The sequence below is a fragment of the Suncus etruscus genome, chromosome 5 (genome assembly GCF_024139225.1).
Source record: "Suncus etruscus isolate mSunEtr1 chromosome 5, mSunEtr1.pri.cur, whole genome shotgun sequence".
In the NCBI taxonomy this organism is placed as follows: Eukaryota; Metazoa; Chordata; class Mammalia; order Eulipotyphla; family Soricidae; genus Suncus; species Suncus etruscus.
This window is the reverse complement of record NC_064852.1, coordinates 123,755,738-123,770,017: the sequence shown is the minus strand read 5'-3', so window position 1 is coordinate 123,770,017 and position 14,280 is coordinate 123,755,738. Positions and strand designations below refer to the sequence as shown.

The following is a 14,280-nucleotide window of genomic DNA, read 5'->3' as shown; positions in this document are numbered from 1 at the left end:
TACCAGTAAACAATTGACTACATATTTCCAATGGTTAAATACAACAGCATTGCATAAAAGCTCAGATGGAAATCAGATACTAAATTTATGTTTTTGTCTAGATCAGATATTTTCAACCTTTTTACACGCAAGGATTAGCCCCTGATTTGTGTTCTGGGACTATAGACTAGCAGCTATAACTAAGGTGGTAGTACACTGATGGCTGAAGATTGGTGTAAGTTATTATCTCATATCGGTAAAGGACAGAACACAAAATTAACAAATGTATTTAGCAATTACTATTTCATTGTCTTTCTAAGTGAAAAGAGGGGGTCAAAAATCTGTATCTTCACAGGATTTATATTATGTTCAAGGAAATAAGTTAACAAATATATGAGAATTCATAAGGTATATCAAGTGAAAAAAAGTAGGCCACAGGAAGATAGGGCAGAAAGGTAGTGAGGCATGAGAGATGATGATCATTTCAATTAAGTGACTAGTGAAGGACATCATGAGTAGCAGATATCTGAGCAGATTTGGCAGAAAACTATGGGAAGTAAAAGAAATCTTAAGGATATTTGTAAAAGGTGCATCTTAGGCAGAGAAAGTGGTAGGTACATTGAAGGCAGCAGTCACTTTTGGGGGAATTGTGAGAACTACAGCATAATAGTGAAAAGGAAACCAGTGAGTATTGAATGGAAAATTAAATGGGACCAATTGTGTGGAAAACTGCAAGTCACTTCAAGACAACCATCTTTTATTAGAAATGTCACATGTAAGAATAATGTTATGAACAACCTATAAGAGAATATGTAATAAATATTCCCCAAAATGCATCATCATGTTTGGAAATCAAAATTCAATATACACAAGGTTTTTTAAATAATTATTTTCTGCTGATTATGGACAAGAGAATATGATTGAAAAATTATTCAACATAATTATATTTATTTATCTTCTGTCTTATTCTAAAAATCAACCTTATATGTAGACATGCTATGCATAAGAATTACCTAGTGGGATCTTTAGTCTCCGACAGTATTTCAAGAAGTTCATCATTAGACAAGAAAAAGAATCTGGGGAAGAAGAGACGCTTCTTTTCCAAATATTCATTAAGTCCTTTAAGAATGAGTTCTAAAAGTTCATTAGATTTTTTCAGTCTTTCCAGCATTCTTTCAATAGTTACAACTGACAGAACATGTTTATCCTAAACGTAAAAGAGAAAACACTCAACTCAAAATACATACATGTATTTATATTCATATTTACTTCAGATTGCATGTTTTTAATCAAAAGTCACATAAAACTTAAGGCAAATACTGGTAACAGATACTCTTATACAATTCAGGTATACTTAGATGGTAAAAATCATACAGACTCATTCTCAGACATGTGTATAATACTTAATCAAAGCTTGTGTTAGAGAGAAAAATGGAGAGAAAGAGAAAAACAAAAACACTGAACGCAATGGAAAGCCTGGGAAACTAAATAGCCTTATAGATCTGCCTTTTATTTTCTGAGGGAGAATATTCTAAAGATGTTATTATTATTTTGAATCTCAGTGTTATCAATAACTATAATTAAATAGCACAATCTCTGCTTTTCACAATACATTGACAAGCAAGGATTTTGAGTGGAAAACGAGTTTTCAATATAGATCTAACACTACAGAGAATTACATTTCAGAGAACTGCTCTGTATGTTGAAGGATTTAAATTCAAGATGTGTTTCCTCCAGAGCTCTCAAGACAGACTATTCTGTTTTTAAGACACGGATTTCTGAACCTTTCAGTACATGAAAGAGTCACTGGGAATTGTTTGCGAAAGCGTAATCAAGTACTTAAAACAGTGGTATTAAAAATAGGAGCTATAATCAAAAGCTTATTAAAATAGATATTTTAAGATATAATCCACTGATCTCACAAAACACCCATCCAAGTAACAGTGTTTGTAAAAAATATATTTTAAAATACATACTGGATAGGCTGGAGTAGGGGTGGCGAACACACGGTTCTCAAGCCGTATGCGGCTCCCGGCCAAAATGAATCCGGCTCTTTGCCTCTTCTCATTATTTTGTATACTGTGGCTCTTTGCCAAGTTTGGATTTTGTTATGCTACTTCTGAGGAGGGACCTCTGAGGAGAGCTCGTCGTTAGTTCTGAGTGTGGAGGACGCAGCACACCCTCACCATCACTGCAGAATTTTTACCCTCACTCAAAATGGCAAAATGCAATATGTGTTAATATATTATTGTTAAAATTATATGCTTTTGTGTGAGTGTTTGTTTTGGCAGGTCACTGCGTGGTGTGGCTCTCTGACTCTCACAGTTTAAAATTTTGGCTCTTTGTGTCGAACTTGTTCGCTACCCCTGGGCTGGAGAGATAGAATAGGGGTAGTATGCTAGACTTTCATGCAGCCAGCCTGGGTTTGATCTCCAGCATCCCAGATGGTTCCCTGAGCACTGCCAGGAATAACTCCTAGTGCAGAGCCAGGAGTAAACCCTGAGAATTGCTGAGTATGGATCAGGAACCAAAAACATCAAAAATAAAATATATATTATAAACAATCAACAGTTGGAATTAAATTTTTTTCTTTTAATATGAATGATGATATATGGATTCATTTCCATATTCAGTTCCAGATTTGAAGTTATATTGACATCAAAGAGAAAAGTGAAAAAGTTCTTTGAATCAGACATTTTAGAAGAATTATAAGAAATTAAATCAACTGTATTTATAGCTAAACATAATACTTCCAAGTTAGTTAAACTTATATTTAGTGCCTAACCACAACTGAAAGTTCAGTTAAAACAGTCTGACGCAAAAGTTTTATTCTATTAGTCATCTCTCTATTTTAAAATATATTTTGACTTAGACTAAAACTTTCTTAAGACTAATACTATACACATACAGCTTTCTACTTTTCTGAATTATGACAGTGCAACTTTGAAATACAAGCAATTTAATTCAAAACAAGAATGATCATTAATACACATTTTGTCAATAAAACATGTTCGTAAAAAATAGATAATATCTGGGGCTGGAGTGATAGCACAGCAGATAAGGTGTTTGCCTTGCACGTGGCTGACTGATTTTCAACCCCTGGCATCCCATATGATCCTCCGAGCATGCCAGGAGTGATTATTGAGTGCAGAGCTCTCATAGTAACCCCTAAGAGCTGCTGGGTGTGGCCATAAACCAAAAAGAAAAAGAAGAAAAGAAATAGAAAAATAGAAGAAAAGAAAAAGAAATAACATCTATCTTCCTTTTAAAGAGAAATGATTTTAAGGTATTTTATTATATCTCCTAGCAGTACTATGTTTCAAATAAACATTTAAAAATACGTGCACAAAGAGAACAGCATTCATGATTTAAATGTACAATTCTTTAAAGAAGGCTTCTATCCCAAAACTAAACTAGTGTACCTAGAGTGCCACCTTCTGGACAAGTGAGCCCTTCTTGTCAGGGTGGGAGGTGGAAGCAAACGGTTGCTATTAAGTATTTAAAAAATTCTTTCAGACTCTATCCTAGACTTCATCCTAAGGTCTGTGCTTAAACCAAGATTCTCCAATCACAGAGGTCTGATTTTCACAATCAAGACTGAGCAGAAAGTTTCCTGGAACCGTGAAGACCTTGGCGTTTGACAATGAACATGTCCAGAACCTGTAGTCGGTCTCAAGAAAGTATGCTTCAAGGGGGCACAGACACCCTGTATCTCTTAGGCCAATCAAATTTCCTTTCTAATTTTCCCTAAACAAATAAAATAAAAATAAAAATAAATAAAATAAAAAACAAATTTGCCACATCAACCCCCTTTTTTCTTTCTTTTTGTTCTTTTTAAATTTATATTTATAGCTTCTAGACAGGGGCTCCCACCAGCTAGCTAGCTAGCTTTCTTTTCTTTTCTTTCTCTTTCTTTCTTGCTTTCTTTCTTTTTCTCTTTTTCTTTCTTTATTTTTCTTTCTTTCTTTCTTTCTTTCTTTTTCTTTCCTTCTTTTTCTTTCTTCCCTGCTTTTCTTACCAAAACCATAGAACAGGAGTCATTTTGTTCATATCTATGGTTTCCTACAAATTGAGGGGGGAAAAGTGGTTGGTACCAGGGGCAAAGCAGTCTCATGAGCATTGAGTGGAAATAAAAAATGATCAGATATAAATACCCAACCCAAAGTCAATGACAATAGAATCAAGAGACCCAAACTACAACAAGCTATACACAAAAAGGGACCTGTTACACTAGCAGTCCTGGGGGCAAAGAGTGGAGGTATGAAATGCATGCTGAGAACTGTGGCAGGGGGAGACCAACACTGGTGGTGGGAATCTCCCTAATTCACTATCACTATGTACCCTAGATATAATTGTGAAAGACTTGTAATTCACATTGGTCTCAATAAAAATTCTTAAAAAATGATGGCAACTATACCAATAAATTATGAGCAAAAATAATAATATTGAGGTAAAAATAAAAGAGCTTTGATAACGTGAAAATTATTTCAAAAAATAACAATAATTGTTTCATTCAAAGGTATTTATTTTAAAGCTGCTATTTAGATGTGGTATTTGTAAACTAAACAAGTCTTTTAATTAAAACAACAGTTAGTATTTCTTTCCTAATTGATACAATTACAAAACAGAAACAACCTTTGGAAAACAGCAATCCAATAAAAATGTTTATTGTCTTTCTGAGGTAAAATATAATGTAAAAGACTAGCTCAATTGATCTTGGAAAATATTTTTAAATGAATGTAGGTAATAATCTGGATATGCTACTTAAGAAAAAATATGTAAAAGTAATTGACTCAAATGAAAACTACCTTTGTTCTATTCCTGGCAGGTGGGTTTATTGTGTTTGGAAAATGATCTGTATCCAGAAAGGAAAGCTCAAATGTACTTCTTCATCCACAAATATTTCCTTCAATCTGCATAATTATGTAGTCACATACTTGCAACCTGAATTTCTCATCTTTTAAATTGAGGATGAGAGTCCTCTTTTAAAGGTGCTGAGACTAAATGAATTAAAATAGGAGCTAGAACAATAGCTCAATGGGTAGAGTACAATGCCTTGCATTCAGGAGACCTGGGATCAATCCCTACTACTACCCTATCCTACCCTATGTAGTCCTCAGAGTCTGCCAAGTGTGAATCCTAAGATCAGTCAGCAGTAAGCTCTGAGCACCACCCATTGTGGCCCCCAAAAGAAAACACAGACTAAACAAGATAAAATAGTTGAAATTAGGCAGGAGACAGTACAGTGGCTAAGGCACTTTCCTGGCATTAGGTGGTCTGGGTTTGATTCCTGGCATTTCATATGGTTCTCGGGTACACTGCCAAGAATGATTCCTGAGCACAGAGCCCGAGCATCACCAGGTGTGACTCAAAAACAAAAGTTGAAGTACCTGAAACAGTGCCTAGACAACATTTATGATAGAAAGTGCCCTTTTCATGTTCCTCTCTCTGTCTCTTAAAGAAAAGAAGCAGTGGCATTACTCCTGGGAGAAGGGGATAGAAACAGGCACTAAACCCCTCCATCAGGTTTATGGAGCTAAAATGATCATTCCAACATCTTACCCAAAACACCCTCGGATAAGATACATATTATGGTACAATAGAACTGGTTTTGATTCTCAAAGAACCACCACCAAGTACTGGAACTGAGTAGACAATCCATAACTACATTCTATGTATTTGAGCCAATGAAGTGGAGAAAAACTATAGAAGATGTAAGGAAAGACTAAGTCTAAGCCCATGCATACATATTCTCTGGACAGAATAAACAACATGTATTGTCCCGATGCTCAGAAATGTTTTATTTATTTATTTGGGGGTTCAGACTACCCAGGGCAGAGTTTAAGGGTAACACTCAGGTCTCTGCACTCAGGAATTATTCCTGGTGAGGACTGGGAACCATAGGGGGTGCCCGGGATCTAACGTGGGCTGGCCATGTGCTAGACAAGCACCCCAGCTACTATACTATCTCTCCAGCTCCAGAAATGTAAATTTTAGCATGAATCCCTTGACCTTTCACTTTTTGAGAAGACAAGAAATTATTAACTGTCGTTATTTAAAGAAATAACTTAATCTTCTGCCTCACAGATATTTACACTTTAATGAGCATCAGTGACAGCTGGTTGACTTATATTTCTAAACCAAATGCCTAAGACATCAAGAGCCTGAAGTTTTGCTGTGATTTTAGAGTGAGTATTCTAATTATGGCTACCAAGAAGCTTCACAGAAACTACAACAATATTTGAAAACTAGTAATGTTCTTATTAAATCCTTCAGGAAAGATCAACTGAGTAGACCTTTGATTCCTCATATAACATCAAGATCCTTTGACCTCACTATAAATAAAAATTATTTCAAGACCTAGTCTGTTTCTGGAATTCAACCAAATATTAGGCCCATCTATCTACCTAATGCTGAGTCTCCCACAAAAGGTTTTTCATCATTTAAACTCAGAATTCTTAGATGAGGCAATAGTTCAAGGTTAAATCTCAACTGTACTATTCATGCACTCAAATATTTATTGAGTCTCTATGTAGAGCACTATTTTTAGTCTTTGGATGGTAGCATTGAATGAAACAGCCAAATATCTCGGGCTCCGTGGTAGATAGACAATAACAAACACAATCACCCATAGATCTAATAATTAGAAAGTGATGGGTGCTACTACAAGGAAAGGGAAGTAGGGAACACCAGGAAAGGTTGAGGTGATATTTTTTGCTTTATTTTAGTTTTCTATTTAAAAAAGGATGTTCAAATGTGAGGTTCTTTTTAAAGGTAGAATTTAAAGGTAGAAATTGAGAGAAAAAAATTTAAAGGTAGAATTTAAAGGTAGAAATTGAGAGAAAAAAAATTTTCAAAGCAGCAAAGCAGAAAGTTGGTTCAGTGAGTTTAGAGACTCTTGAGTCAAAGTGGTGTTGACATGTGTGATTTTTTTTAAGCCAATTGGATGGAAGATAGTCATAAGGACAGAAATACAAAAGGGAAGTGTGAGCAGATTAGAACTGCCCATTCAGAAAGTCTACAGATATGTTCTCAGACAGAAGTACTGTCTCCAAGTCATCGAGCTATTCCAACAAACAAAATCCAAAATTGGGAAAACATGTTCTGAGTAGCCTTTTGAGTGAATCGGTGAAGTCTTATTTTTTATACCCATATAATTTCTTTGTATGAGAAATATCTGAAGCTGATTTAAATATATATCCTATAGAGTCTCTAGAACTGGACACAAAACTCAACTATTTTCCTGTGGGCACAACAATTGCATCTTCAACATGAGTCATTTTACTTTTTATAGGCAAAGCTTCAGATTAGAACTTTTAAGTATCAATTAATTGCTTTTCAAAAACAAAAGAACTTGGAAGAAATGGATAAATTCTTAAACTCCTGTAACCTCTCAAGATTGAACCAAGATGATCTGGAATACCTGAACAGACCTCTCACTATTGAGGAAATTAAAATGGTAATCAAAAGGCTTTTCCTTCAAAAAAGCCCAGGCCCAGATGGACTCAATAGTGAATTCTTTCAAATCTTTAAAGAGAACATACTGCCAATCTTTCTCAGTCTCTTCCAAGAAATTGAAGAAATAGAAACACTCCCAAATAGTTTCTTTGAAGCTAACATCATTCTGACACAAAAAGCAGACAGAAACACTACAGAAAAAGAGAATTGCATGCAGGTATTTCTGATGAACACAAATGCAAAGATCTCAAAAAAATACTAGCAAATAGAATCCAAAACTCATCAAGAAGGTCATATACCATAACCACATAGGATTCATTCCAGTGATGCAAGGATAGTTTAACATACACAAGTCAATTAATAAAATACACCATATTAAAAAAGGAAAATAAAAACTATATGATCATAGCAATAGTTGCAGAGAAAGAGTTTAGAAAGGCCCAATATCTGTTCATGATAAAAATAAACACTCTCAACAAGATGGGAATTGAAAGAACTTTTTTTTTTTAATAGTCAGGGACATTTTACACAATCCTATGGCAAATTATATGCTCAATGGGGAAAAAATAAAGGCCTTTCTTCTAAGATCTGGCACAAGACAAGTTTTCCCCATCTTGACACTTTTATTCAATATAGTACTAGAAGTATTTGCCGTAGCAATCAGGAGATAAAAAGATACCAAGTGCATCCAGATAAGAAAGGAAGAAGTCAAACTCTCACTGTTTGCAGATAATAAGATAATACTATACTTAGAAAATCCTAAAATCTCTACCAAAATGCTTCTAGAAACAATAAATTTGTATGGTAAAGTGGCAGGCTATAAAACTAATATGCTAAAATCCATGACTTTTCTATATACAAATAATAAAAGAGAATAAAGAGATATTTTTTAAAAATCCTATCCACAATTGTACCTCAGAAAATTAAGTACCTCAGAGACAACAGGAGATGAACGACCCATACCGAAGAAATACCTACAAAACAAAAATGGAGACATATACCCTGCTTGTGGATAGGAGGATTAACATCATTAAAATGTCAATACTTCACAATGCATTGCAGATATTTAATGCAATACCTATAAGAATAACCATGATATTTTTCAAATAAGTGGGTCAAACTCTCTTAAAATTCATTTGGAACCATAATCATTCATGAATAGCTAAAGCAATCTTTGGGGAAAAGAAAATGGGAGACTTAACTTTCCCCAACCTTAAATTGCAGTAGTCATTAAAACAGTAAGGTATTGGAATAAAGACAAACCCTCAGATTAATGGAATGAACTTGACTATCCAGAGATGTTTACAAACAATTTTTGATAAAGGAGCAAGAAATACAAAGTGAAACAAGGAAAACCTCTTCAACAAATGGTACTGAGAAAACTGGTCAATTGCATGCAAAATAATGAACTCAGACCTCTCTTTAACAACATGCACAAAGGTCAAATCAAAATGGATTGAAGACCTTGATATCAGACCTGAAACCATAAGGTACATAGAAAAATATGTAGATAGAACACTCTATAACATTGAAGTTAAAGGCATCTTCAAACATGAAACACTACTGTCCAAGCAAGTGGAAGCAAAGATAAACAAATGAGATAACATTAAACTGAAATCTCTACATAAAACAGAGACTAGAATAAAAGGGCTACTCATGGAATGGGAGAAAATATCCACCCAATACCCATCAAATAATGGATTAATATTTAAATATACAGAGCACCGACAGAACTACAAGAACAACAAAACACCTGACCCCATCCAAAAATGGGAAGAAGAAATGAACGACATTTCCTCAAAGAAGAAAGACAAGGGGATGGAGCAATAGCACAGTGGTAGGGTGTTTGCCTTGCATGAGGCTGACCCAGGACAGACCTGGGTTCGATCCCCAGCATCCCATATGGTCTCTTAAGCCAGAAGCAATTTCTGAACGCATAGCCAGGAGTAACCCTGAGCATCACCGGGTGTGGCCCGAAAAAAAAAAAAAAAAGAAGACGACAAATGGTCAAGAGGCACATAAAAAAATGCTCCACATCACTAATCATCAGAGATGTGCAAATCAAAACAATTATGAGGTACCATTTTATGCCACAGAGATTGGCACATATCACAAAGAACAAGAACAATCAATGCTGGTATGCTGGTAGGGATGTGGAGTAAAAGGAACTCTTTCATTGCTGGTGGGAATGACGTCTAGTCCAACCTTTCTGGAAAACAATATGTACATTCCTCAAAAAAAAACTAGAAATTGAGTTCCTATATGAACCAGGAATACCACTCCTAAGGATATACCCTAGGAACCCCAAAAGGCCATGCAGAAAAACCCTCTACATCCCTATGTTCATTATAGTACTATTTACAAAAGCCAGAATCTGGAAACAACCAAGTGTCTAGAACAGATGAATGGATAAATAGTAATTTGTGGTATATCTACACAATGGAATACTACACAAATGTTAAGAAAAGTGAAGTGATGAAATTTGCTTATATGTATATGGATGTATATGGAGATTATGATTAATAAAATGAGTCAGAGGGAGAGATATAGGAATAGATGATCACTCATTTCTGGGGATAAGAAAAATAATAGATAATATGGTAACAATGCCCAGAGGTGATGAGATGAGAATCAGGAGGACCAGTCCATGGTAGGAAGCTTGTGACAAAGAATGGTGAATGCGGTTAGAGTAGTGAAGAGTTCAGGGTGACAGTGATGGCTGAAACTGATCACTATCGACAAGAAATGGAACTGAAATGGATAAAGTTATATATATGGTACTGTTAGTTAGCAATAAATCAAAGCACAGTATCAAAAAAAAGAAAAAGGAAAAGAGAGAAAGAATAAGAGAGAACTAAAATGTCTGCTCTGGAGAAGGCAGGGGAGAATGGGTAGAAAGCAAACCAGAAATATGATGGCAAGAAATATGCACAGAACTACAAACCAAAGTGTCTAAAAGGGGGAAAAAGGAGGAGGAGAAGGAAGAAGAGAAAGAAGGAGGAGGAAGAAGAATGAAGAAGAAGAAGAAGAAGAAGAAGAAGAAGAAGAAGAAGAAGAAGAAGAAGAAGAAGAAGAAGAAGAAGAAGAAGAAGAAGAAGAAGAAGAAGAAGAAAAAGAAGAAAGATGAAGGAAGGAGGAAGAAGAAAAAGAAAAGAAGAGAAGGAAGAAGAAGAGGAGGAAGAGGAAGAGGAGGAGGAAAGGAGGAGGAGGAGAAGGAGAAGAAGAAAGGAAAAGAAGAAGAAAAGAAAGGAAAAGAAGAAAAGAAGGAAGAAAAGGAAAGATGAAGGAAGGAGGAAGACGAAAAAGAAAAAAGAAGGAAGAAGAAGAAGGAAAAGAAGAGGAGGAGGAAGAGGAGGAGAAAAAGAAGGAGAAGGAGGAGAAGAAGAAGAAGAAGAAGAAGAAGAAGAAGGAAAAAAGAAAGGAAAGGAAGAATAAAGAAGAAGAAAAGAAGAGGAGGAGGAGAAGAAGGAAAAGAAGAAAAGAAGAAAGGAAAAGAAAAGAAGAAAGAAGGAGGAGGAGAAGAAGGAAGAAGAAAGAAAAAGAAAGAAGGAAGAAAGAAGAAGAAGAAGAAAATAAGAAGAGGAAGAAGAGGAAGAAGAAGAGAAGAAGAAAAAAGAAGAGGAAGAAGAGGAAGAAGAAGAAAAGAAGGAAAAGAAGAAGAGGAAGAAGAAGAAGAAGAAGAAGAAGAAGAAGAAGAAGAAGAAGAAGGAGAAGAAGAAGAAGAAGAAGAAGAAGAAGAAGAAGAAGAAGAAGAAGAAGAAGAAGAAGAAGAAGAAGAAGAAGAAGAAGAAGAAGAAGAAGAAGAAGAAGAAGAAGAAGAAGAAGAAGAAGAAGAAGAAGAAGAAGAAGAAGAAGAAGAAGAAGAAGAAGAAGAAATGTATGCCCAGAGACAGGAAGAGGGCATCAGGGAGGGAGGGAGAAAAACTGAGGATATTGGTGGTGGGAAATGTGAACTGATGACGGTTGTCATACGTTGTATGACTGTAACTCAATCATAAATAACTTTAGCTGTGGGGGAAAAAAAACAACTGTATAATGAACAACCTTGTAACCAGTGTTTAAATAAAATAATTAAAAATAAATTAATTTTAAAAATAAATGAAAATGACTCATTTTTTCAGTGTTTTCTCTTATTAGACATTTAGACAGAGAACAAATATGTTCTTATTCTAATATATTCTGTAATCCTAATTGTTTTCTCCAGAGCTCCTTGTTACCAATAATCCTATTTTGATTCATCTAAATATTTGATCATATAGCCACTATTTGCTACTGACCATGATCCAAATAAATCATACTTCTGGTCATCATCTTCTTGCCAGCGAGGTTTAACAAAATCTAATATAATAATTGAATTTGTGTCTTCAAGGTCATACATAATATGGCTAAAGAAGGCTATAATTTTCATTTATGAACACAGAAGTCTATGTTCCAGAAACATCTATAAATAACTTCTAGTTTCCTTACATAGAGTCAAGAATTCTGCAACATTTCAACAATTTCATCATATGGGCTACTACATAAGTCAGGTTTGGGTCAGAAAAATAAAAATATAAGCAACCACTCACTTCCTTGACTGACACCTGGAAAAGAATGTGCCTAAGTGTGCTCATATCAGTATGCTTGATCTCTGAGCACCATAAAAGGTGGAGTAGGGGGGCATTGTTGGTGAGAATGTTGCACTGATGAAGGAAGGTGTTCTGTTTATGACTGAAACACAACTACAACCACGCTTGTAATCATGTTGCTTAAAGATTTTTTCTTCAAACAAAACCACATAACCCGAACTATCTAGTTCCGCCTCTCAAATAGAGGAGGAAATAAGGGAGGGTACCAGGACCAAACAGATATATGATCACCAAGTAGTAAGCTAGACACGGGGGGGGGGGGGGAGCACTTATTCTAGCAGCCCAGGGGGTGAGGGTAGGGGATATGGGATGCAAGATGGGAATGAGGATGGAGGGAGGACAAATTTGGTGATGGGAATTTCCCTGATTCAATGTTAATATGTACCTAAAATGCTACTGTGAAAGATATGTAAGCCAATATGGTCAAAATAAAAATTATATATATACTACTACTAATAATAATAATAATAATAATAATAAAATCTATTGCCTCCTCCCATATTATTCAGGCTTTTGAAGAGACCTTGGCAAAGGAGGCATGTGAAGGGAATCAAGCCAATTAAAACTAACCAATGTTCCATTTTAGTGCTTATCTTCTATTCTTTTTCCAGTAAGCAAACTCCTTGTACCTAACCAATCTGGCAAGGCTAGAAATTATATTACAATGAAATTTGGCAGCCTCTTTGATAGCAGAATCCCTGTATCATTTTGCCATGTCCAACTTGAAGCTCTAGAAATAGAAAACTATATAAAGGCAATTACAGAAGCTTCTTCTTCTGACTATGATGTACCAACCAGAAGATTTAAAACTTAAAAATTATGTCATCTCTTTCTGGAATCTCTCTAGAGATTCTCCCCAACACACAGGGAACTAATAATTTTCTTCTTTTTCTTTTTTATATCTTATATAAGTTATAATAATATTAACATTTATATGGTTTGATGTGCCCAATTATAGCAATTCAGCACCACCAAATTGTCCAGAAGCCCTTCATCACAGTCTTTATGCCACATCTAGTCCACCTCTTCTTATATTACCTCTTTCCCACCCTCCCCCAATCCAGCCCCATTGCTCCTACTAGGTGGTTTCCTGGAAACCATTTAGTATCAGGGATGGAAAAGGGTCAATTACAACTCAGATATATGCCTTCACCTCCATACTATCTGGCCATAATAAGTAAACTTTATAGATATTTCAAGGTCTAAAAATGGGAGCTAGGTTGGTCCTAGTAGATAAATGAGCCAGATTCTCAATTCTATAAAAACATAACATTCACATTTTTTGGTCCTCAAACTTTTTATTTTTATTAATAATTTTTATTTTGACCAAAGTGGATTATAAATCATTCACAGTAATATTTCAGGTACATAGTGACATTGAATCAGGGGCATTCCCACCACCAATGTGATCCTTCCTCCACCCCTGTTCCCAGCATGATTCCCATATCACCCCTCCTTTGCCCCCCAGGCTGTAGTATTAGTGATCCCTTCTGTGTCTAGTCTGTTGTAGATTGGGTATTGATTCTGTTGTAGTTGGTTTTAGATTTGGTGTTCAAGTCTGATCATTTTTATTTCTACTCAATGTTCATACGATTGTTTGGTCTTGGTGCCCTCCATTATTTTCACCTCAAATTGTGAGGCAGAACAAGATGGTTCAAATTATGTGGTTTTGTTTGAAGGTAAGAAAAAAAGAAAAAAGAAAAAAGGGGGGCAAAAATTTGAATAAGCAAAAAACGGGAGGAGTCCTTCTAGAGATTATAAATATCAGTTTAAGAAAAGGAAGTGGAAAAGGGAGGAAAACATAAAAATAATACAAGAAAAATCAAACCCCCTAAAAACAAAACAAAAACAAAAAAAAAACCTGAACAGCACCACAGCAATAAAGATAACAACCAAACACTAACCACAGTCCTGAAATAAAGATAAATCAAAGCACAGGGGGAAAAAATGGCAAAGAAAGAAAGAAAAAAAACCCCAAGCAACAACATTCACATTTTAAAACAAATGTAAAATGCTATATTTAACCTCATTCTCAAATAAGCTGTACAGGGTCCAGAGAGTCATACTCCTACTTCATCAGAATGATCCTTAAGCACAGAGTCAGGAGCAAGCTCAGAGCACTGCCGGATGTAGCCCCCAAACAAAAACAAAAACAAAAAAACAAATAAGCAATTTACTTTAAGCATTTACTTTTTCATAAGAAAAAAAAAGAATT

At 35.2% G+C, this 14,280-nt stretch overlaps 1 protein-coding gene across 1 annotated transcript in view; it reads right to left on the bottom strand.

Moving 5' to 3' along the window:
* DNAH7 (dynein axonemal heavy chain 7) overlaps positions 1 to 14,280 on the bottom strand; it is a 283,116-nt gene that overhangs the window by 207,249 nt on the left and 61,587 nt on the right. The window contains exon 18 of the mRNA XM_049772925.1: positions 993 to 1,186. Within this exon, the coding sequence (XP_049628882.1) occupies positions 993 to 1,186 (194 nt within the window). The remainder of the gene's footprint in view (positions 1 to 992; positions 1,187 to 14,280) is intronic.